The 23330-nt window shown below is 49.3% G+C and overlaps 2 protein-coding genes and 1 long non-coding RNA gene across 9 annotated transcripts in view; 1 reads left to right on the plus strand and 2 right to left on the minus strand.

The window, feature by feature from the left end:
• The window catches only part of BRPF3 (bromodomain and PHD finger containing 3), a 28766-nt gene extending 27887 nt beyond the window's left edge, over positions 1–879 (minus strand). Inside the window, exon 1 of one of the 5 annotated variants that reach the window (XM_074850452.1) lies at positions 694–879. The gene's annotated coding sequence lies outside the window, so the exon portion shown is untranslated. Of the gene's footprint in view, positions 1–525 lie in introns of all 5 variants that reach the window. The other 4 variants (XM_074850448.1, XM_074850446.1, XM_074850449.1 and 1 more) reach the window with 4 other exon arrangements.
• LOC141934782 (uncharacterized) lies at positions 717–12509 on the plus strand. Of its 2 annotated transcripts, none has more exons than XR_012626422.1 (3): positions 717–819; positions 1666–6986; positions 11066–11137. It is a non-coding gene; the product is annotated as an uncharacterized LOC141934782 (long non-coding RNA). The 2 variants fall into 2 exon arrangements; XR_012626423.1 differs by lacking the exon at positions 717–819 and adding an exon at positions 11706–12509 and having other exon boundaries at positions 940–6986; positions 11066–11521.
• On the minus strand, positions 10385–22014 carry MAPK13 (mitogen-activated protein kinase 13). Of its 2 annotated transcripts, none has more exons than XM_074850498.1 (12): positions 21896–22014; positions 18237–18366; positions 17799–17857; positions 16627–16735; positions 15559–15588; positions 15084–15131; positions 14039–14153; positions 13618–13689; positions 13050–13129; positions 12491–12569; positions 11029–11205; positions 10385–10685 (listed from the first exon to the last, which is right to left on the minus strand). In XM_074850498.1, the coding sequence occupies exons 1-12, from the start codon at positions 22012–22014 to the stop codon at positions 10606–10608; spliced, it is 1098 nt and encodes a 365-aa protein (XP_074706599.1). In that variant the 3' UTR covers positions 10385–10605. The 2 variants fall into 2 exon arrangements, with proteins under 2 accessions (XP_074706599.1, XP_074706600.1); XM_074850499.1 differs by lacking the exon at positions 21896–22014 and adding an exon at positions 20228–21867.
• Between the last annotated feature and the right edge of the window lie 1316 nt (positions 22015–23330).

Below are 23330 nucleotides of genomic sequence, written 5' to 3' on the forward strand. Positions count from 1 at the left end.
ACCCACCGCCCCCCGGGGAGCGAAAAAAGTCCCAAAGAGAGAGGGACCAGGGCGGGGGAGAGCGAGGGAGAGCGCAGGCAGCGCCAGAGCGCTATTGGCTGTCGCCGCCGCCCATCCCAGCGCCCCCACCAATAGCAAATCAAGGCGCTGCGGGTCTAAGGGGGGGCGCGCTCGGCCCCGCCTGGGCCAATAGCGTGGGAGAAGGTGGGCGGGGCCCCCACGGGCGCCGCGAAGAGGGGGGGGCAAGATGGCGACAAGGGGGGGGCCCGGCTGACACGGCGCTGCCCGCTCCCCCTCCCCGGGCGCTCTCCGCCGCCGCGCCCCCCCCAGCGAGGGGCCGCGGGCCGTTCCCGCCGCGCGGGGACCGAGCGGGGGCGGGGGGGGCCCGCAGGCTGCAGCGCAGCGGCCTCCCCCGGCTCCTTCCCGCCCGCCCGGTCACCTTCCCGCGACCCCGGCGCGGGGGTGTGTGAGGGAGGAGAGACCCCCTGAGGGAAGGGTGTCGCGGCCTCCCGCGCAGCGCTTTACCTGGCCGCCTCAGCGCGCCGCCGCCGCGGCGGTCTTCACCGTTGCTGCCGCCTCCTTTTTGGGGATTTTTTTTTTGTTTTCCTTTTTTTTTTTTCCCTTTTTTTTTTTTTTTTTTTAAAGCCTCTTTCCGCCTCCCCCTCCCCTCCCCCCTGGGGCGGACGGGCTCACCCAGCCGGCGGCGGGAGGGGAGGGCACAAGATGTCGGCTCCGTCCGCTCCGGCTACCGCCGCCTCCTCAGCGCCGCCTCCTCATGCCGCTGCCGCCGCTGCTCCCGCCGCTGCCGCTCCGGCCCCGGTGCCGCTTCGCCCCCCACCACCCTCACCTCCCCCCCGCCCCCCCCCCCCCCCCTTCCCCGGGGCCCCGCTCGCTCCAGCGCCCCCGCCGCTCCCGGTGCTGTGTGGAGGCGAAGGGGGGGGGGGGGGGGGGAGCAGGGGACACACGCACAAGATGGAGGCGGCGGTGGCGGCGGCAGCGCAGCCCGGCCGAGCGGCGAGAAAAGGCGGCAGCCAGCGGGCAGGCGGGGGAGGGGGCTGCCGCGCTTCGCTCCCCCCCGCGGGCAGGGACCGCCCGCCCCTCCCCGGTCCCTTCCCACCCCCGGGCCGCGCGGAGCGGGAGGCCCCCGGGGGCTGCGAGGGGACGGGAGGGGGTGTCCCTCCGCGCTGGCCTCAGGGCTGTGGGGGGACCGCTACCGCCCGCCACCCCCTGCCCCAGGCCGGGCGAGGTGGAGAGGGGCGAGTGTCGCGGAGCTGCGGCCTCCCGGCCCCCGCTTTGGCTCGGGGAGGTCGGAGGGGGACAGTTCCGCCCCCCCCCCCCCCGCTATGGGGTTGGGGTTTGCCTCGGGGCTCGGGTACAGCCGTGGGGGTCCTTTCCTAGGCCGGTGCCTTGCCCCCGGGAGCACCCAGGCCGCTGGAGATGAGGAGCAGCTTGGATTTTTGCCCCAGGCTCCTTGGGGTGCTTTCAGCCAGCACCCGCTTTTTTTTCAGGAGGGTCCCCCAAAACGTGCAGCAGCATCACCAGATGCCAGAGTCTGACCAGGCTGCACCCCCAGAGAGCCTGTAGCCGTGTCCCTGCCACCGTTACCCCAAACAAGCAGCATCAAACAAATGATGGGAATAATAAGAGCTTGTATTTATTTTCTAGTCTGATACTTCAGGTCCGGAGGGCCTCCTAAGGTGCAGAGGTGTAACGGGGTGGAAGGACTGCGAGAGAGGGACTGAGGAATGAACAAGGAAGTTACATTTGCAACTGAGATAAGTGGTGAGATAGGAACTGCACAGGCTCCTACACTTATTTTTTATAGAGCGTACCACATACTTGCATATGTACGCTCCACCTCCCACTCAGATCGTGCAGAGTATTGCATAATATTACCATCTGAATTTATAGAATTAACCGAACTGTTTTCAAAGGAAAAAATGAATGCTATTTTCCCTCATTTACAGTCCAACTATAGATCTTTTGTCTCTTGACGTATGTTAATCGTGGAATCCGAGAGCAGCCAAACAGTCTATGACAAGTCTGTTTGGCAAAGTACTCTGGTTGGACCAGAGCTTGTTGAAGCCTTAAAAGCATGGGAAAACATGTTACTTAATGCTGAACAGTCTTAGATGTCAACCTCCAAGTACTCCCTTCTGTGTATACTTTTTAAAGAATCTACTGTTAACATATCAGAACTCAAATAATAATATATTCTGTTCTTGTCTTGCATGAGAAATGACCTATCAAATATTAAGAAATAAAGTCCAGATACTTTCACTGATTTATGTAGCATCTCGCCTAACCCCTGAAGAACAGCTATGCAGCAGCATGGTCCTATACATGAAGGATAAAAAAAAATTTAAAAAAATCTATAGGTGTTGGGAAGACAGTTAAAAAGTAAATAAAATCATTTCAATAACTGATGAACAACTTCACTATCCCATTTTCCTTTATGCGAGAACTTAATTGATTTTAACAGCAGGGTTTACTTGCATTTTTTTCCCAGCACTTTTGGCATCTTTTTTAAATACAACAAACTTTTGCAAACGCTTTCATTTTGACCTCAGTTTTGAAACTTTGTACTCGTAGATTCGCACTGGAATTGGCTTATTATAATCACGTTAGGTTCCAGTCTTGCAAAGATTTGCATACATGCTTAATGTCAAGCATGTGAATAGCCCTATTAAGTTCAGTAGGATGACTCCTGCACAAAGCGATGTACAGACATCTCTGAGGATCGGGGGCCATGTGTCACAACATGAAAACAAGTTACCCATCATTTAGTTTTATAATAGAGCTGTGGAACTAATGAGTTACTTGAAAAAACATTCTGAACTTATCTCAAATCCCAGAGGCACAACTTAATTCAATTTCCTCGCTCTCCCAGTTTTTAAAGGGTGCAAGTTCAAAACCAGCAATGTTGCTTGAAATGAAAGCAGCACCCAAGACAGCTCAGAGCTTCAATTGTATTATAATTTTCTTCATCTTTACTCAAGTATATAAAACATACTTAAAAGGGGAGAAAACTATCATTTGGAATTGAGAACTGACCTTTTTTGTTTGTTGATTCATTAAGCCTCAAAAACGAGCAATGTTTGTATCTCTGCTTCAGCTGCTTGTGGTGTGGCCATTTTCTTCAGAATTACTGAAATGAATGCAATTCCTAAAAAGAACCTGTTAAAGGTTAAAAGCCTGATATCTCTTAGTGATTAGCCTCAGCTGCTGTTTATTTCAGCTGGATTTGCAAGTGCTCAGCTGCACTTTCTTAGACCCCAGTTTTGTGCAGGGTATATATAACCCTGTTCAGTCTCACTAACTCTGGAGAGATGACACAAGCACCCAGCACTATCTCCTCAGTGCTGTTCATTTTTTAATCTTAAAATGCAAATCATGGTTTCGAAACCTTTATTCAGGTGAAGGGTTCTGACGACAGATCTGAAATTATGGTTGCTGGTGGAAGAATTTTTATTTTTCCGATCAAACTTGGCTAAAAGGAGTTAACTCACTTTCATTTAACAGAAAATCAATGAGGGCTGAAGATATACACTAACCTTTCAGTATTATTTAATAGAGTGCAATCCAACAAAAAGGAGTTATCAATCAGCCAAAGTGCTGACTGAATCAGTTGTGAAGCAGCACCAGCTGAACATCGCATTAAAAGCTGTATAAACCCATGTGCTCAGAAAATGGCCTTGTAGAGAGAAATCAGGCAAAACACCCCATAAACCACATTCACCTGGAAACTCTGACATTTTCACAGTGTAGTAATGCTGACGGCCTTGAACGTAACTGCAATTAGTGCAGCGAGTGTTCATGCATTTGGGGGAAAAATGAATTAGTACTGGCTATTTTGGTCTTCATTCAATCTTTCTCTTTCGTGTCTTGTTTGTCTTAGGTGGGAAAAGAGCCATAATCATGTTACCAGCCAATGCTCCGCTGACCCATGATACGGGAAACTGCAGAGGATTAGGAACGCTTTCCCTGGTTGCTCAGGCAAGAGCAAGGCATGGAAATATGAAAAGGTATTACCATCCTCTGTACAGTATCTCACTAGAGTTCTCAGATGTGTTTATAGTCTTCTGTGTTTTTCTTCTCCCCCTTTATCACATACTGAAAACCTGAAATTTATTTGTTTAGTCTGCTACCTAGAATGTGAAAAGGTTAAACATGAAAACAGACTTCCCTTTTCCTATAGCATATGGTTTTCTAAGAGGCTGTAGATATTTTCAAAGCTCTGCAGTGAAAGGTTTCTAGGTGGTGTCCAAAACATGGCAAGTATTGTGTCTTTCAATCCTGACAATTCTGTGGTGGCTCTTAAGAAAGAAAAAAATAAAACAAGAAATCATTGCTTCATCTGCTTTTCCTGTCCCACTACATCTGGAAGTACCTAATAAATACATCCTGTAAAGTTGCAACTTCACAGACCTAAGTAGCTGTCAAAAAAAGCTTACACAGAAAGATTGTTTACGATGAATACTTCACTTTCCAAATAAAAAAAAAATGCTTAGCTAATAAACTCAGAAATAAATGTAGGAATCACAAGTAAATAGTATTCCAAGATAAACATCTGTGTGTTATGTGAGACAGGCACAAAAATTCTGTCTATATAAATTTTTATCATACATCCTTAATATAAACAGCAAACATATTTCTGGCTGGCCTAATTTATGGAATTTTGGATGTTCACTTTTATCACTCAGTTTTGTGTTTTTAAGTATGTAAACTACGCAAGGGGAAAAAACGTGAAGAAAGGAATGTACATCAATTATGTGTCAGTGTGGCTCATCTAACAGGCACACCTGTGCCTCAGGGAAAGATAATTTCTTTGACTAACAGTGTCTGTCAGGGTCACACACACCCTGTTTCTTGTGCTGGTTTTGAAGTATTTTAAAGCTTGGCCTGAGTCACTGGCTCTGTCGAGCAGGTGTTTTTCAAACTCCTTTCATGAAATGTGAATATGACTTTTTTTTCCTCTTCAAGTAGCTCATTCCTCTTCATTGAAACGTGTCCTCAGATGCCGTACGAGCACTGGGACGGTTGATCTTCACAAACAGACACCGTCTTTCCACTATCAACCTGCTACATTTCCTGCTATTTTGAGTTCCTGGCTGGTACATACCACAAAAACCAAACACATGCACACACCTCCAGGGTTCCTGGGCTTGCAGAGCACCAGCTCCCCGCATTTGTCGGGATATTGGGAGTTACAGAAGAAATAGTGTTTGGCTCTTGGACAGTGTGCTGTCACTGTACGGGGTTGGTGGGTGAGTGAATGAAACCACAGCGTGGAGCCCACACACCAGCTGTTGAGATTGCTTTCGCAATTTCAGAGCATTCAGTGTGAGCTCTCCAGAGAGAAACCCAGTCCCTGAAACACACAATATTTTCTGGGAGTATATTCAGCAGAAAGACTGATACCGAAGAGACTTTACGTGCTGTCCCTGAAACGAGGGACTAATATTTCATCTCCCTGACAGAAAAATCTACATATCCCACTCAGTTGTGTTCACACTTGCTCTTCTCACACCTGTTTGTATTTGAAGTCCTCAGTGCCTCTTCTGTGCTCATCCTCTGGTCACACAGACAATTCCCCCAAAGGGCATCTTGGGTTATTCTTGTAAACTATGGAGGCTCCTTTTCAACTACTCAGTACATTATCATGAAGATGTTTTCTCCCTCAGCCATCATTAGAGAGAGCCAGCAAACTCCAATCCTCTTCAGGTCTGCCTATCCCCTTTTGAAGAGGGGCATGATGATTAAGAAATCACACACTAAATTCCCAGTTAAAGTGGTTTCTGAGTTCTGTCTGAAAGGGTTCTTCACCTCAACAGATGATTTTCTGAAAGAAAGCTCTATACTCCAGAAGTCTCCATAGATCTACTCAATTTTTCTCTACAAGATGAAGCTTTTAAGACTCTGCTCTGCCTCTCTACATCCACAGCTACGTGTAGTCAGACGGCCAGCCTGCCTCACCCACAGTCCTCAGACACCTCCCTGTGTGTTCGCACACACTCACCTGGATGATGACCCTCCGCTGCTGACCACCAAATCTCATTTTACCAGGGCACAGGCAGCTCTAAACATCTGCAGCTCTCCAAGATATTTATGGCAGCTGCAGAGAGCTCTGTTAACTCTGTTACACAGCGGACAGGGCAGCCGAGTCAGATGCCAGGTTCAAAAGGACAATATTTCAACTGCTGTTTGACCGATGCAGCTGGAATTTCTCCCACTGTTCAAGGGGAATGCAGGTTGTCTCACACTTAGGAAGAAGAAAGGATGGTCCCTTGCTCCCATCAAGCTGGGGTTCTTCAAGACAGAGTCAGCAGGACACCACTGTACGTCCTCCAGCCCAGCTCTTCGGAGTGCTTCGTAACAACAACACTGAATTTCAAGGGACTTGAGGGAACATCACAACGGTTCTGTGCAGAGTGAGGCAAAGGGCTGGCACATGGCTCAGAGAGATAGGAGCCGAGAGAAACCACATCACATCAGCATGGAGCATCTGTGCAGCTGCAGCAGGATAACATCAACACCGGCGTATCAAAAAGCTACCGTAGCTGAAGGGTCATCCCGAGCACTACACGGCCTGAGCTGCAACAGAGAGACAGCCAAGAAACACGACGTCACCGTGTCTGGGTCCCAGTGGAGATGAGAGCTCAGAAAATTCTGGTAATGTTGCAGTTTTCCCTTATTTTGAGGTCTGTACAGCAAAACCACATATCACAAGGCAAAGAAGAAAATTAGGGAGTACTGAAAGCATACATCCTGGCTAAACCAAACCAAAATGACTCAGCAGCTACAGAAGGGGTGGAGAGTTCATATACCTTCTCAACAAATATTTTTCTATAGCCCCGGGGACGGCATGCTCTGAGCTCTCACACAGAAAAGACACTTGTCTCTTGGCACACATCCCTGGGATGGACTTTGGAATGACCGGCTGAACCCAACCAACTGTAATAGGGGAGAAGATGCCAACTGAGAAGGTATTTACGGTGCAGTGCGAAGGTGTTATCACAGCTAACAGTTGTACCTGCCTAGCGTTGAACTATCTAGTGACTGCCAGGGATCTGCAGATACACCAGATTCAGCACAGGCTGAAAAACCTTCTGAAGATCTTGAGTAAATATTCAGACTAACTTGGGCTGAGCTCCTCGCTGCTTACAGATGGTGCTATTAATACTGAGCTCAGTAGCTTAAAGCTAGTTCAGCTACGCTTGCACGAGCCAGTCACACTTCTGGATTGCAGGGTGGGTCTGTGCATCGCCACCACATATAGGAAAGGATTTGAGATGCTACTGCAGTAATTTGAAGATATTTGTAGTTTTTGCTTCAGCTGCAGGCAGAATACGTTGACAAGAGGTGTTAAGAGCTCGACGGCAGCAGAATTGCTGTGTTCAGCACTTCTGCACCCAAGCAGCTCTAGTGATAGCACCTGCAATCGTAGGGAAAAATTGTAGGTCCAAACCAGCTCTATATTCATTTTACATCATTCTACATCTGACAAACCTGTATTACTGCTGGTGAGCCTTATGCTTGATAGCTTCCCAGAACACCTCTGCAAAAGGGACCATCTGAGTCTGAGCTCCTGGGCAGACCGTGTCAGGCCACGGAAGGCACTGAACCTGAAGGAATCTTAGCTCCATTACTGTTCAGGCTTTTCTCTGCACTAACATTAATATGTGGGGACATGTAACCTATCCAGAGGTTTATCAGAGTCCATTCAAGAAAACTAACAATTTCCATCCATCAGCGAAGTTGCAGGTAGATGCCTGATTAGAGAATCACTCTTTACAGATGGCTGTGCACTTGAATCCTGCTCAGCAGGAAATTATGTGTCTTTTTTTTTTTTTTTTATAAGTACCTCTATAAATTTTGGGTTAGCAATTAGCATTTCCAGAACTGTGATTATTAACCAAAGTGGTGTTTAAGGGAATATATGACAGGTTGGGGGGCGTCCTAATATATATTTAAAGATTTTTTTGTGGGAGTGAAGCATACTCATTCATATTTCGAGGAATAAAGGCCTGTCAGAGGAAAAAAAAAACCCAACCTATTGTGTAGCACTGCAGAGGGGGGATAAATAGCCCCCAAAGACCCCATTGTACTTCGGAAACTTGGGCAATTAACTGTTTAGCATATGAACAATGAGAACTTCCAAGCATAGGGAAGGAAGGGAAAAATTCTCCAAAATCTACTGTCCGATCTCCTGGTCTCACAAGTGACAAAGGATCATGACACCACCTCAGGTCAAGACCCAGCAGTTATGTTGCTTTAGAATAAGCCACACAAGTACACCTGGGCTGTACTCTAAAAGGTCTGATGAGAGGTATTGTCTACAGGATCATCGGGATGCATTAGGAGAGGACTGTCACGGGAGCCAGAATTTACATAACAAAAGTATCAGACCCACAATCCTGCTCTTCCACATTTGCTATCCGGTCATATCCCACCCTGGGGATAAATTCCACTTGGTTTCTGAAGCGTTCAGATGCTCACATGAGACCCAAACTCACCAAGGCCAGAACCTGCAGACACAGTTGTAGTGACACTGCAGTCACTTTCCGATCCCATCTGCTTATTTTGTTCTTGTAATTATTCTTCATCTCTTCTCTGTTCTAATGGTAATAACATTTGTAGGAAACACCTATGTACTCGAGTGGTGGCTTGGGGCATACTGCTGCATACACATCAAAAACCATACCAGTATACCTCCAGTACAGCAAATTACTTCAAAGATCAAAACATACTGTTAAATTTGAATGACTTAACATACTGTAGAACCAAAAAATGGAACAAACTTTCCCTGGAGGGAGGATCCAGATGACTCTGGTTGGTCTGCGTTCACAAAACAACCTCCCTCTGTTTATGTATCACACTCCTCTTATCTTGATGCTACCTGAACACCTTTCCAAAGCAATTAAATCCAGGCAAGTTGTCAGGATTTCTGACATCATCCTACATTTTTTTTGTCCACATCCAGGAGCAAAAAAAAAAAAAGAGATTATTGTGGTGTTTTTCATCTCATATAAAACTCTGTACCCACTGAAGAAACTGTCAGAGCAGGGCTGGATGCAGTTGGCTGGGGCCATGTGCTCTCCCCAGCTGCGTGCCAGCAGCACTGCACAGTCCCACCCCGTCACGCACGGGGACTCTGAGCATCTCAGAGAAGGCCATTTCTTGTAGCTATCAAGAATTACTCACCAAATAAGTGAATGAGTTAAAATTTGCACAGACAAATAAGAAATGCAAAACCTCAATGGAAGTACAGTAAAAGGAATTTGTGAAGCTCTTACAAGGATGTTTTCTAGCCTGTAGTGGTTTTTGTGAGATATTCTATCTAATAAGATTATCTTAGATGTAATTTATAATGATGCCAACGGAAGGAGCTAATCTGATACCAAGAAACTAAGATGTCTAAACTTATTTTCTGTGCTCACTGAGTTGAATTATTGTGTTCCTTTCTGCTAACACTAGATTGTTCATGCAACATAGTTTCCTGCTTCCCCCCCCCAATATATGAACTTTTTTTAGTTACTTTGAGAGCTGAGCCTTAGGACTGACAATTGACTATTTTCCAAATGATCACTTTAAACATCTCTTCATATTGAGGAACGAGCAGCCATTAAAGAGAACTGAAGCAGAGGATCCCTGGTTTAACTGATCCCGCGGGGCAGAAGGAATGAGAATATAAGGGGTCACATCGCTGGGCTGTGTAAGGAAACACCAGCCCTGCCGAGAGATAAAGGCAGCCTGGAGCAGGCAGGGTGACTCCAGGGAGAGGGTGCTCAGCAGGAGATAAGCGTGGTGAAGAGAGAACCGTTGGGCAAACCAGGCTGAGCAGAAAGGAACGGCAGCAGGACTGTTAGATTATAACCCAGCTCCTTGGGATGCCCGTGGGAAGTGGCCGTGAATTCCCAGGATGTGTTTGCAGCTAGCAATAAGGAGGAGACAGCGCTGATCAAACCCCAGGGAACGAAATAAGCAGAGCAAAAAGCAGAGGAGGCCGTGGCTGTCTGGAGGGGGAAGCACCCCAGCAGGGAGTTGTGTGTATAAGCAAGAGTTTGGAGCTGCTCTGAACACAGACTGATGCCACGATCAACTGGATTCCCCCGTCCCAGCAACCTCGCTGTGCTGGAGGCTGTTTTGACTGTGCAGGGAAAGGGGATACGCTCAGAGTTAGATTGGATAAAGTCTCGTTATGCTGAATTTCACTATTTCTGGTTATTTTGCTTGGAACTTGCTTCCCAGAAAAGTTTACCTTATATATATCAATGTACTAAGACCTGTGCTTGGAAAGACTAATGAGAAGGGAGCAATGAAAGCTCTCTCAAGTGGATGAATATGGGGGGGGGGGGGGGGGGGAAAGAAACACCAGGTAAAATTCTCCCACTTGAAGTTCCAATGAGAATATATTTATCTTTTGCATTGAAAACTGTTTGGGGTGCTTCCCCCTTTAGCAGAACAAAGTCCAGTGCCCACAGCACAGTGTCACCCTCGTGCTGGCACACAGAAGTCCCACAGGCCAATCGACGGCCACCAGCGAGGGGTCAGTCCGAATCGTCACCCAGGAGAAGTGAATCCCAGCCAAAGCCGCACCGGCCGCTATAACGACATCCCAGTTCGCTTCTTTGAGTCCTTCCGTGCAATGGGACTGAAGGACAAGATCTCCTTGTAAATATGCTCTTGAAAAACAGAACAAAAATAACCATGAATGTGTGATTTGTGAGGACACAGATTAGAGTCTGAATGTTGCGAATGTGCAGAGAGGAGGTAACTCAGTGGAGAGGGTAGGGCAGGTACAAGCTGGAAGAGACAGACAGAGAAGAGAGGCAAAAAAAAAAAAGTGCCTGAGGAGCTGGAGGGATCTTTGCTAAACGAATAAAAGCAAGAGCAAGGCAAGGGAGATGTGCGCTATCATCAAGGGCCCAGCAGGCAATCGCAGCCTTACTCAGCACACACACAGGAAAGAGAGAGGTAGGAAAGTCCCGTGCTAGACAGGAACTTCAAAGATGATAAACTTCTTACTTCTCCACTCATCTATCGAAAGCTTTTCGTGTTCCAGAGAATCATCGTAGGACTGTTGTGCTTCTGTCTCCTCCTCGATGTCTCGGAACTGGTCGAAATAGGGGTGAGCCAACGCCTCCGTCGCTGTAAGGCGCTTTTCCACGTCGAGCTGCAACATCTTGTCAAGCAGGTCCACTGCTGTAGGAGAAGACAGGAACAGGGCTAAGCAAAGTGTGATGGAGAACAGGAATCCTGTGGACAAACCCTGCAAGGGATGGGACCTGTGTTTCCAGGACTACATCTCCAGACCTGAAAACGAAAGAGATTCCTCAACCTGGCCAAGGTAGCGTGAGGCTCCCAGCAGGGGGGATGCAAAGTCCACCCAACAACAGCCTCAGGGAGCTCTTACTGACAGAACTGGAGGTGTAAGTTGTGCAGAAATAACCAATTCATCTTGAATAAGCCTTGCTGCACAGATGGAGCCGCAAGAATATAAAAAGCCAGTAACTCCAAGGTATTTTTTGGTTTTAATCATTTGCTTTCAACTCGAAGACAACTCAAAGTAATCTTAACATAAGTAACCTATACAGAAATCTATACATCCCTGGTAAACAGGAAGGCAGGAAACTCAGATACTAACTAGTCTGTTGACCCCATTCCCCCTTGGTTCTAACACCTTAATGCTTTCTTCCTTTCAGCCTTTAGAAGAGTTTTGCTTGCTCTCACCTCTAATCTACTTGGGAAAAGAGCTCCTTTAAGAGATCAATTTTTACCCTGAAAATTGCACATCTCAGCTGCCTGTTAAGTATCAGTGGATCCAGGTGTTCAACAAACAGTATCTAAGCTGTACTCTAAAAAAATCCCAAAAAAACCCCAAAAAACCCAAACTACTGGTGTGGACTGCGAGGCTCTCAGCACTTTATCAAAACCTATGGAGCCTCAGATGTGGGGCTGGGAAATAACCATGAACAGAGAAGAGCTGGTTTGTTTATCTAAATACTGTTGATCATAATATCACCTGCTTGGCTAAAAGCAACAACTTCTGGAAGCCAGTATCAGCCAAAATTCATCCCAACTCTCATACCAAGTGGAGCTGATACATGCAATGTCCTAATCCCATAATTTGTACCCCACAGCCTAGACATCCTGTTATATCCAGCGCCCGCTCTCTTCTGACGAGTCAGAACTTTATCTCTTCCTTAAATGATGTATATTGCAGGCTGTGTCACTTTAAAATTAAAAAAAAAAAAAAAGAAAAGTACATGGCCAAGAACAGCAGAACATTGTCACTGTAATGCCAATAAAGAATCATTTTGCTTTTAATTCATACATATTTGCCCTGAAGAGGGGCAGGGGCACAATTTGCAAGGGAAAAAGAAGCAAGAAATTATGAGAAAGAGGAGAAATAAGATTGGAGCTGTGGCAGTCAGCCTGCCTCCTTTCCAGCTGTGAAAACTCATGAGAAATTCTGGAGGTGACTTACCCTGAGGATTGGCTTTGGGGAAAAGCACAGACAAATCCTTCTTGGGGATTTTAGGAAGGGACTTGATGTAGCTTTTAGCCTGAAATGGAAAGGGAAGTGCATTTACTGCATGCGGACAAGTGTGAGGGGCTGTGAAATACAGCCCTTGGGTCTCACGGCTCAGATGAGGAAAGGCAAACGAATGCACCCGCAAATCAACCCAGATGTCACATTTCAGTGACCAGTTTGCAAGGAACTATTTTTATCAATTGAGATACAGAAATATTCCTGCTTTAAGGGCCAAACTGGAGAACAGCAGAGGCTGGTGGTTTGCTGGGGCACAAGGCACCTCATCTGGGAGTCCCTGCAACCCACACCAGTTCCCAACGCAACGCCAAATCCATCAGATGTGCCACCAGCAAAGAGAAACATCTTCCTTGCCAAGGGGCAAAGACTGCTGTCGCTCCTCCTCCCTGCTGCTGTAGAAGCAGCACCCTTCCCACCTCAAGGACACGCCGAGTTAACCTCTTCCCTCCGCACCTCCGCCAACGAGACCTGAATTCACAAGGAACTTTCTTACCGCTTTGTCCTCCAGCTTCTCCACGAAGTCTTCCCCTGGATGCCCCGTTACTTTCAGGATCTGAGTCAGTTGATCTAGGTCTGGCAGGCTGCGTTAAAGATCACCCGTCTAGGAGCGAGCCCTGGACACCCCCAACAGCTCAGCCTGCGGGCTGGGTGCCGGAGAGCCCGAGGACCCGTGGGAGCTACGAGTAGGTTACGATACAAACCCAACAGAGCTGCGCAAGCAGAGACTCATCGGACTAGCAAAAAGAGCTCCAGGGCTTTTTTCCTGGGATGCCATTTTCATCAACAGATAATTTTGCTGGCACAACTCTACCAGGGCCCGTGGGGGATACACTAAGGTTTGGGGATGGAGCTTTGGCCACGCAAGGAGAGACTGCTGATGCAGAGCACACGGGGCCAGCACAGAGGTGTATTTCTAAGGGTGGCTTGGCCCTGTCCTGTTTTCCTCACCAAAAAGACTGGTCCCTGCGATTATCTCCTGGTAAACCAGACTGACACCTATTTTTCTCAGTAGCCTCATTCATAAAAACCCTTTCACAGACACACACACCAAGAAAGGATACAGTCTTTTCCTTTAAACAGCGTTTTCCCCGTCAGCATTTCTGCCATGATGCAGCCAATAGACCAGATATCCACTGTTCAGAGAGAAAAAGGAGGAAAAAAAAAAAAAAAAAGGGAAAACCAAAAAGGACAGTGAGAAGGCAGCAATAATTGCTGGGACTGTTGCTTGCAGAAGGGGTGCTGATTTAAATTTCACTCCCATTTTCCACCCTCCCCTGTTCTTTCTATGCTGCTAAAATCTCTGCTTCCATCACTTCCCGCAGGCATTAGCTTTGGGAGTTGTGCAACAGCTTTGGGACTTGCTCTGCTCCAGGGGACACTGATGATAAAGAAGAAAAACATCTGGGGGATTACGTGAGCTGTGACCCAGGTGTGACAGCGGGATCCCCGGGCTCGTCACGGGGCTGAGGCGAGGCCGCTCACCTGTCTGGTTGTAATGCATCCAGTTCAGAATGACTTCTGGGGCTCTGTACCAGCGCGTAACCACGTAGCCAGTCATTTCAGCATCTGCGTGTCTGGCCAAGCCAAAATCCAAGATCTGCAGTTCACCAAAGGAAGAGAGAGAAGGAAGGGCAGGAAAGAAAAGAGAAATCCTACAGGCAAGTGAGAATCTACTTCTAAAAGGAAACGAAGCAGATTCAATCAGATAATAACAAAGCTCCAACTACACCACAGCCACCCACAGGACAGTTCAAAGAACTAACAGGTTTGTCTTAATTCCTCTGTAAATTGCAACCCAGCTGCAAAACCAGTTGTGTGAAGACCCTGCCGAAAGGATGGGTGCTGTGTGCACCTGGAAGGTCACTTCCTCTCTTGAGGCTTAAGTTTCAACTCCATGAGCTTTATTTAATTGAGTTCCATAACCTGGCGGCGAAGGCATGTGCCCAGGCCACCACGACTCACCCTTTCCTACAAAAACACCCTGCAGCTGACAGGGCACAGCCTCTCCCTCAATTCTGGAGATGAAAATAGCTTGACCCAGCCTCTAGAGGAAACAGAGCCATTCCCTGTAATACACCCTACAGAAAACGCGTGCTGGAGCACCGCACCGGCGAGCTGCAAGCAAACCCTTCAGAGCAATACTGAAAATAACTCCGTCTGAAATCACAACCATCACGTCAACGAGAACCAAAGGGTAACTGTGGTCGAATCCAGTTATCCTTCGGGGATCATCCACCCAATGCAAGTATTGCTCAGCAGTACTGAATTTATTTAGGAAGTCATTACGAACTGCCGTCCCGCAGGAATTACGGCGACAGGATGTTCATTCCAAGTCTTGGGCCCTGATTCAGCAAGTTACATCAGCAGGTGAGTATTTCCCACCGCCTGCAACCGCCGAGTAATGAAACGCCTCGAACCGAGTCTCGGGAGGCAAGAGGAAACATGACGGTGCCAAATTCCTGCTGGCAGAGCAGTTCCTCCACGATCTGATATGCTACATGCTACAAAGTGGTGCTTTTCCACCTACCTTTAGCTGACAGTCCTCGTTCACAGCCAGGTTGCCTGGCTTCAGGTCCTACAACAGACAAGAGCAGAATAATAAGGATGTTTTGGTTCGTAACGCATCAACACAAGCCTCAGCCAAACCTCTTCTTGCCTTTGATGGGATCCCATAACATCCCAAGTCCAGTATTGATATGGCAAAGACACCATGCCTGCTACACTCTACAGCTTTAGATTACTATTTTTTCTGAAACAATTCGAAAAGCATCATAAAATGCTTCTCAGCTCATCAGAAAATACAGCATTTCCTCAAAATATTGCACAAATGAGCAAATCCAAACACAGATAGGGTGTAGGAGGGAAAAGAGGGAGGACGCCAGAGAGACCTTAGAGCAGATGAGGCTATTAGTTAGACTGTGTTTGGGAATTTATTAACTTTATGACCAAGCTGTGTTTCTCCTAAACAGGCAAAAAATCAATAAGAACACACACAAACTTACCCTGTGGATGATACCGGCGGAATGAATATACTGCAATAAAAAGAGAAGCCACAATGTGAGCACCAGCAGACGAGACTTTCTGTTCTCCAGCAGAGAAACAAGAGCTACAAACAAGAACTTGCTGAGAACACAACTCTGCAGCCTGCTGCAGGGCCCCAGCCCCCAGGGCAGCAGCTTGAAAAGAAATCTCTGCCCTGAATTTCTGCCTGTATTTGCAATGATATTGCCAGCCTAAAGAAGAGGCGTAGAGCAGAGGAGGGGGTGTGGAGCAAGAGTTCCTTACTTCAAACTATCAAACAAGGGCATCAGGGTTACAGGTGGGAACAGGGTCATTAGACGACATGAAAACTTTGTTATTTTGGATGTTAAACCACGTGAAAAAAAAAAAAAATCTCATCATTAAAACAAAAAGTAGCAAAAACTGACCACATGGCTTTTATCACAAGAGTTACACCTTCTGTGTGTTCTTCCCTCCTCAAGATAGCAGTGATCTGGGGAAAGGTGTTATTAAGGTGAACTCGTTAATGCCTGTTAGAGCCACTGCTCTGACTCCAGGTGAAGAACGTTTCAGGGGGCAGCATTAAAGCATTGTCTCCACATCCTGGGGTTTGCAGTGATGGCTTTCTGCTCTCTCAAAGCCAGTTACAGCAGCATAGTCCTTCCTTATTCCAGTGAATAGAAACTCATTTCCTCTGTCTTCTCCCCCGAGAGCCTCTGTTCAGAATTCAGAAGCAGCTCCCATTGCTGCTGGCCTCTTACTTTCTACACAGTTTTGCTAAAGGTTTTGGCAAGTCAAAGAACGATGCAACTGCTGTCACGGAAAAACCATCGCAAGGTCTATGACTGCCGATTGCTTCGATACCTGATGGACTGACGTGAACCAGCAGTCATTTTACTGATGTGTGCTGGATCAAGAGTAGTTCAACAGCAAATATCTGCTCTCAGGGGATGCCATAACCCCTCCAAATCTTCCTGTACAGTGTGGGAAGGGGGTTTAGTTATGGTCAACTCAGAGGTGACGTGTAGAGGAGACACAGAGAGTCACTAAACTCCTCCAGACCCACCTACCTTCAGCCCTTTCAGCATTTGGTAGACCAGGTACTGGATCTTTTCATCACTGAATTCATGTCCCATGATCTTTTGTAAATCTGTCCGCATGTATGGCATCACCAGGTAGCTAAAAGGCAGTAAGACAAGGCCCTGAGTCTAGAAGAAAAACATAGGGAACCAGGCTAGCCTTGTAATCACTCAGTTGGTTTTCTGGCTGTGTAACTTACTGTAACTAAGACGAGTTGTTGTGACAGTGTTCCTGGCTAACTAGCACAGCCTGCAGTGGTGCTGGGATTTCAGCCTGCTCTGAAAATTGGTCCTTCTCCTCCCCTTAAATTGGATATCTGACGTCAAGTAAGAGCAAGGCTCTTCCAAACTTTAATGATCCTGAATTAGTTTACTTTAGACCTCAAGTGATGTTCAGTTCCGGACAGCCTTACACCATCTGGGAGCTGCAACATCTTGCGCAGCCTTAAAAAGTCTTGCAAAACTGCTGCGTTGGCTCCCAAATTTATCTTTGTCATGTTCTCCAGCCCTGCCTCGGAAGACAACATCTAGCTTCCTTCAGCCTTTGGCCTGCCTGCTGAGACTGCTAATTAGTTGACGATCTTCCAGCAGGAACTGGTCTGAGAACCTCCAGACACTTTTCCTGCAGGCTGCTAAATACCCAGCCATCAGCTGAAAACCCCAACCCAGGCGCGAGCTGCTCGAGGACGAGGAAAAGAAAACAACTCGTCCAACCTGCCCATCAACACCGAGGGGAAAAAAAAGAACAGCCAGAATCAAGATGAAAACCAGATCTTTAAAATTCTCGATTTAGTTACCCCAGGGCCCGATGAACAATACCTCTCCCATTCCGAGGGCAGCCTCTTAGCTCAGCAGCGGCGCAGGCAGCACGTTAGCGCGGCTCAGGCTGCCTGTTCGTTACATACATTGGCCTCTACACACTGTTCTCCCAGCTGGGAGCACGGCCGGGGGTCTGTTTGTGCCTTCTGGGTGGTTTAAGCCATGAGAACTGACTTGTGCTTTAGATTCTCCTTGTTGTCTGGGGGTGTCTGGCTTTAGTCTGGCCCCTTTTCAACTCAGTGCCTCGGACTGCACCTCAACCCATCTCCCACCCTGCTGCTAAGTCACCGCTGTCTTGGGCAATGGCTGAGTCTAGACAGAGCGAACGCAAACTCCAAACTTACAAGTCCTGGAATCCCTGGTAGGAGGGGGCGGAGGTGAAGACATCAAGCAGCCCAATGACCTGACGGAGAAGAGAAGTCCACATTTAAACGTGGGAAGCGTTTGCTGCACACGTGGCACTGGGGTAGCAGCTCTCCACCGGCACACGCACGCGGGTGAGCACCGAGAACTCCATCTGAGGAATCCGAGGACTCCTCGCTATGCTGGGCAGCTGCTTTTCCTCTTACTAACACACGGGAGCACCCATTACACATCTGCTCCAGCCTGGTGCCAACTGGGCGCAGCAGACAGGTAGCAGTTAAACCCCGAAACTACCTGCACGTGCCAAATCCTGGGACCTCTCAATTAAAATAAAGGCGATGCCACCAGAAAGGACTTGCTCCCAGGTGGCAAGAAAACCCGCCTCATTTCAGCAAGAATGGAGAGAAATGAGTACTTACATTCTCGTGTTGCATGTGCTTCAACAGCATGAGCTCTCTGTACGCTCTCTTGGCAAAGATCTCCGACTGGAACGGGCGGCAGAGCTTCTTGATAGCCACTTTCTCCCCTGTCTTCTTGTCTACGGCTGAACTGTAGTGGACAAATAAAAACCAGTTCTGACATGGGCAGTATGGTTTAACAAATTTTGCAATACCAAAGGTCTTCTCCCAGAGAAGAGCTAATTCTGGAGCTCACAGAGGAACAGCAAAGAAAGGCCCCTTGAGAAACCCAGCGGAGCTCTGTGCACACGGATGTCACCTGTATGGCTTTGGGCAGACCACAGCCCGTGCTCTTTGGGGGGACACCGAGCAAACTGTTAGTGACTTTATACAATTAACTTTGTTCCCTTTAACCTGCAGGGACGAGCTGGAGCTAACAGAGCTGTGGGAAGAGGGAAACACAAACAGTTCAAGGTCAGGATTAGTTCTACCTCTGCCTTCTCCTTCCCTAACACATGGAGATAAGGGAATAAAACAATCATCTGCTTGGAGGTTGTTGTCTTTTAAGGTACATCAGCCGCCTTCGCTGTATTCTGGGGCAAAGACAGTGGATGTCACGCGCTGAAAATACAGGTTGCTGAGTTAATTCTCCTGCATTCGGGATCTTTGACACTATATGAATGTTTCTGTGTAAAAGCAGGTCTGGCTGAAAATGAGTCTGTTATAAAGCTAATGAAGACATGGTACAACAGCCACTGCTGGGGATGGGACCTGTTATTCCCTCTGGCCACGTCTGCTGTTTGTGGCTGGACAGGGCGATCCTGCGACACTTTCTCTGCTTCTGGAGGCTCTTTGATCGGGTTGCAAAGGTGCCCCCGGATTCCACCAGACGAGAAGCGTGGAGGGAGGTCCTCAGGCAGAGAGCGCTGCAATTCGGGACTCTCGGTGGTACATCAGCCCCTCCTTGACCCCTCCAAGAGGCAAACAGATGAAAAAAGGGGTTTCTCTTGCAAATCACGCTGTGGGTTTCCAGAGCAGTTCCCACCGCTTTGTAAATCCTTATCTCATCTCCTGGGGAGGCGGAAGGGCTATAAATCACCACGATCGGCCCCACGGCTTTCGGCTGCCCAGGGTAGCCAAGCCCACGCGAACGCTGGCGTTAGCGCTTCACACGCGTCCTCCAGCCTTGCACAGACGCGTTTCCCCGGCTTCCTTCTCTGAAGGGACTCGTGATTCACCCCACCACAGTCCCTGATCGCCAGGCTCTGCTCCTTCCTCAAGGCTCTTAGAGGACCCAAGACAGGGAAGGGCAGGTACCATAAAGCTCCCATGACCTCCAGGGCCCTCGCTCAGAGGCAAAACTTCATCTATGGGATGAAGGGATATCTATAGATGGGAGATGCAATGAAATGGTGCATTTTCCTGGGTTTAGGGCTGATTGCAGTAGGAGAGGTGGGAGTACCCCGCTCTGCGTGGCCGTCCCTTTGGTTCAGCGCTGAGGAGGGGTTGTCAGTTCCTTACTGCAAATCTTGGAAGTCTCTCGCAGAGTTTTCTCTGACTGTCAGCCACAAGCAATCAGTTGTGGTGTGTCCGCCGGCAGTCTGGGCTATCAGCAGCTCTGCTCAACCTCCCCGATACCATCAGGCAATCTCCCTGCTCTTGGCCACTAAGGTCCCTTCCAAGGTGCTCCAAGTTGTGCATGATGAGAGCAAAAATAAATCCTTTGGGAGCTTCAGTATGACGGTGATTTCATCAATGCATTCAGCTGGGAAAAGCAAAGGAAGCACAGGAACAGCTACACGAGGCAGCTTCAGCGCTGGAGATGCCACAGGATGTCTTAGGAGGACAGTGAAGGGTTGTCTCAGTTCAGGAATTCAGCAGGTGTCGGCAGAGGGGACAGCACAGCGCAAACCCAAGGAGCCAGGGAAGTTAGAGGAAGGGACTCGGACCAGATAATCAAACAGCTGCAGAATTCAAGGCAGATTTCCTCACCTGAGGGTGCACGTTCTTACCTGCCTTCCCAGCCGCTGGCCGACGGAGCGTCTCACCCCACCACCCAGCCCAGCAGAGTTGGGTGATGGAGGTTGAGCCGGGCCAGCGCAGGCAGCGCCGCTTTCACCCCGCTGCAAGCCACGGCGGAGAGTTAATCCAGCTGATGGGGTCGGGATTGCCCAGCACAGGCTTAACAACACCGGGCAGGCAGAGCTGTGTCCCTGCCTCCGCGGCAAGACCAGGGCTGGAGGGGGCAGGAGACTCTTTTTCCACAATTACCTCCAGCTGGAAGCCAAATCACTACAGATTTCAGCAGAATTAATGAGGGAAGAAACACGTCTTTGCTGGTTTTCCTGAGTTAGTTTCTCAGCTGCTCAAGGAGGTGTAAAAGTCAGCAGCTCCGCATGATGCTGCCATAGAAAAGCTTCCCAGCAATTCCCAGCAGAGGACAGCAAATCCTAACGCTTCCCCCTCTGCTTTGTACAGGAATCGGCACCAAACCCTCCCGCTGGGCACTGCCCCTGCGATACCACCACCCCCCTGGACCCGGGGGCTGTTTTAACATCCCTCCCTCCCCGACACCTCCAGAGCAGCCAAGATCACAGGGATCAGTAAAAGATTCATCTTATTGTTGTTTGGGTTTTTTCTGGTGAGCAAGGAAACTTTATAAGGATTTCCCTCTTCCCTTTTTTGTCCTGCCTTTATTTTCTTTTAATCTTCCTGCTTTCTTTTATGACAAAAACCAGAAAACACTGTAGCGATATAAGAAAAAGTCAAGTTTACTCTTGCCTGATTTTGCAGGACTCATTTAAGCATCTCAGAAGCTTAATTGCACCTGGACAGCAACATGGGGAGAGGCAGCCTTTGTAAACCGGCAGCCAGGGGTCAAGGACAGAACCTGGGCCCCAGGGTTTCAGGACTGGAGCCGTGACAGCGCCAGAGAGACTTTGCCCAACACCTACAAAAGGGGACACACCTTTTTTTTTTTATTATTTTTTTTTAGCTCAGCGTGTTATGAAACAAGGGCTGCCTTCAGATCCTATCAATGGGCTGCTTCATATTTAACCTTTCAAAAAGTCACCCGTCTCCTCTGGTTCGCCAACGTAAACCAAGCAAGATCTGACTTCTGCTCGCTCTCGCTGCGGGCACCTTTGCCCAACTGATTAATCAACAGCAGCTCAGGCCGCTCTCCTGGAGCTTGAGGATTATCATCCACCAGGAAGGAAGTCCCATCCCAGTGTGTCACTGATCCCAGTTTACAATCACTTCTATCTATTTTATGATTTCAAGCTGGAAGCAGTATCAAGGCGGGGGTCGTATTGCCCAGCTCCTTTCTGCAGGCAGCCCCAGATGAGCCGCCTTGGGCTAAAGCAGCGGGGACACGCTGCAGGGGACACGCTGCAGCCACCCCCGCTCCAGTACCCACCCGAGCTTGGGTGGGAAACGCTCCCCTCTGCCCACCCGGGGCGACCACAGGAGGAACCATCTCTATTTCACCAAGCAACTGAGTCCCCAACCCGCTGCCCGCGCCGGAGCGGGAGGCAAACTGCCTCCATCACACGTGCAAATGTCCTTCCTAATGGAGGGGTGCTGACAAGCGCCTCCTCATTTCCCCCCCGGCGCGGTACTTTAAGCGCCCCCAGCTCGCCGCGCGCTGCTGCCCGCGCTGCAGGCAGGACCCCACTCACCACACCGAGCCGTAGGCTCCCGACCCCACGGGGTGGAGGGACGTGTATCTCCTGGGCAGCTCCCAGAGGGTTTTGTTCACCTCCTGTCTGTAGAAGCCTCTTCTCCTTGCGATGTTCATCGCCCGGCGGGTGCGGGACTGCCACCCCCCCAGAGTACTGGAGTACGGGAGGGCTTCCGGGGTGAGAGCAGGACAGCGAGGCCTCCTGCGCTGGTAAAAAAAGGCTCTAGCGAGTTTCCTTCTCCGTTTTCAGCTGTTGCGAGCGTGAAGGGACATGTCTTTGGGCCCTCCTCTCTCCGCCTCCACATCGGCGGAGGTGAGGCATCAGATTTCCCGACACGCCTTGATCTTGTACAGGTGCCTCTGTGCCGGCAGCCGGGCAGGCAGCCCCGCGGCAGGCAACGCCTCAGCCCCGGCTCGCGCTCTCCCACCGGGCCACCGGCCCAGAAATGTCCTCGTGGGGCTGGCAGGGGGGGTCTCATGAAAGCCCTGAACAAGCGAGTGAGTAAGGACTTGTCGAGCCGGGGAATCTGGGGGACAAGCCACAGCGCCTCGTCAGACACGCGGGGACATTCTTTGTTCCGGCTGATGGAGGACGGCTCCAGGCTCGTGACGAAGGACAGCAGGGCGTTACAGCCGCGGAGGAGCACGAAGCGATGGCGGTTTTCTCCCAAGCCTGGTTTCCCGGCAGAGCGGGGACGCGGCCAGAGCGGGCTGAGGTTCTCCACCTTCGGCCAGGTGACTGCAGCAAGGAGGTTCAGGAACCGCCGTGAGATGGGACCATTCCGAGAAGTGTTGGTGCCCCAGGCTTTGCTGGGTCTGGTTTCATCTCCCACAGCAGGTCTAACCCCTTCTCGGGTCTTCCTGGCCAGCGCAGAGCCCAAGGTCACTGCCGCGCCCCCCGTGACAGGCCAGAGCAGCAAACCCAGCCCGCGGGAAGGTCCGGTCCCGGCAAGCAGAGAACACCTCGACATTTTGCTCCAACTCCACGAGGCTCAGGTGGCGCTCCCACACCGGAGGCTGGTGCATCCTACAGACTTCCCAAAGGAAGTGACTAAGCCGCGCCTTACTGAGCCAGCCCAGCTGCTTACACCGTGCTGGACCCCGCCAGCCCTCAACCTGCCCACAGCCTCCGCTCCTTCCACACACATCACCCGCGTGGGTGCCCCTGCTCTGCGCACGCCTGCGCAGCGGGTCAGAGCCCCCCGATAAACGGGACTTACAGAAAAAGCACCATCAGGGGTTTAGGAAAGATTCGTTTTACCTGCTTACAGGCAGCTGCTGCAACACTCATTAGCCTCAGCCCGTGTTCTTCAAAGAACAGGTCTGCTCTTTTATAAAACACAAACGAGGGACAAGGTGCTATGGCAGATTTTTTAACCTTGCACACACACACACGTGTGTAAATAAGCCCTGGCTACAGCAGGAGCAGAGTC

This window comes from Strix aluco, chromosome 25, assembly GCF_031877795.1.
Source record: "Strix aluco isolate bStrAlu1 chromosome 25, bStrAlu1.hap1, whole genome shotgun sequence".
NCBI lineage: Eukaryota > Metazoa > Chordata > Aves > Strigiformes > Strigidae > Strix > Strix aluco.

Bases quoted from the DNA above. Each gene is read 5' to 3' on its own strand.
- MAPK13 (XM_074850498.1), bottom strand. From the start codon at position 22,014: ATGAACATCGCAAGGAGAAGAGGCTTCTACAGACAGGAGGTGAACAAA. The intron at 17,858-18,236 runs GTAAGTACTCAT...CTTCTCCGTCAG, and splicing joins AGCACATGCAACACGAGAAT to GTCATTGGGCTGCTTGATGT. The intron at 14,154-15,083 runs GTAGGTGGAAAA...GGTGAACTGCAG, and splicing joins ACGAGGACTGTCAGCTAAAG to ATCTTGGATTTTGGCTTGGC.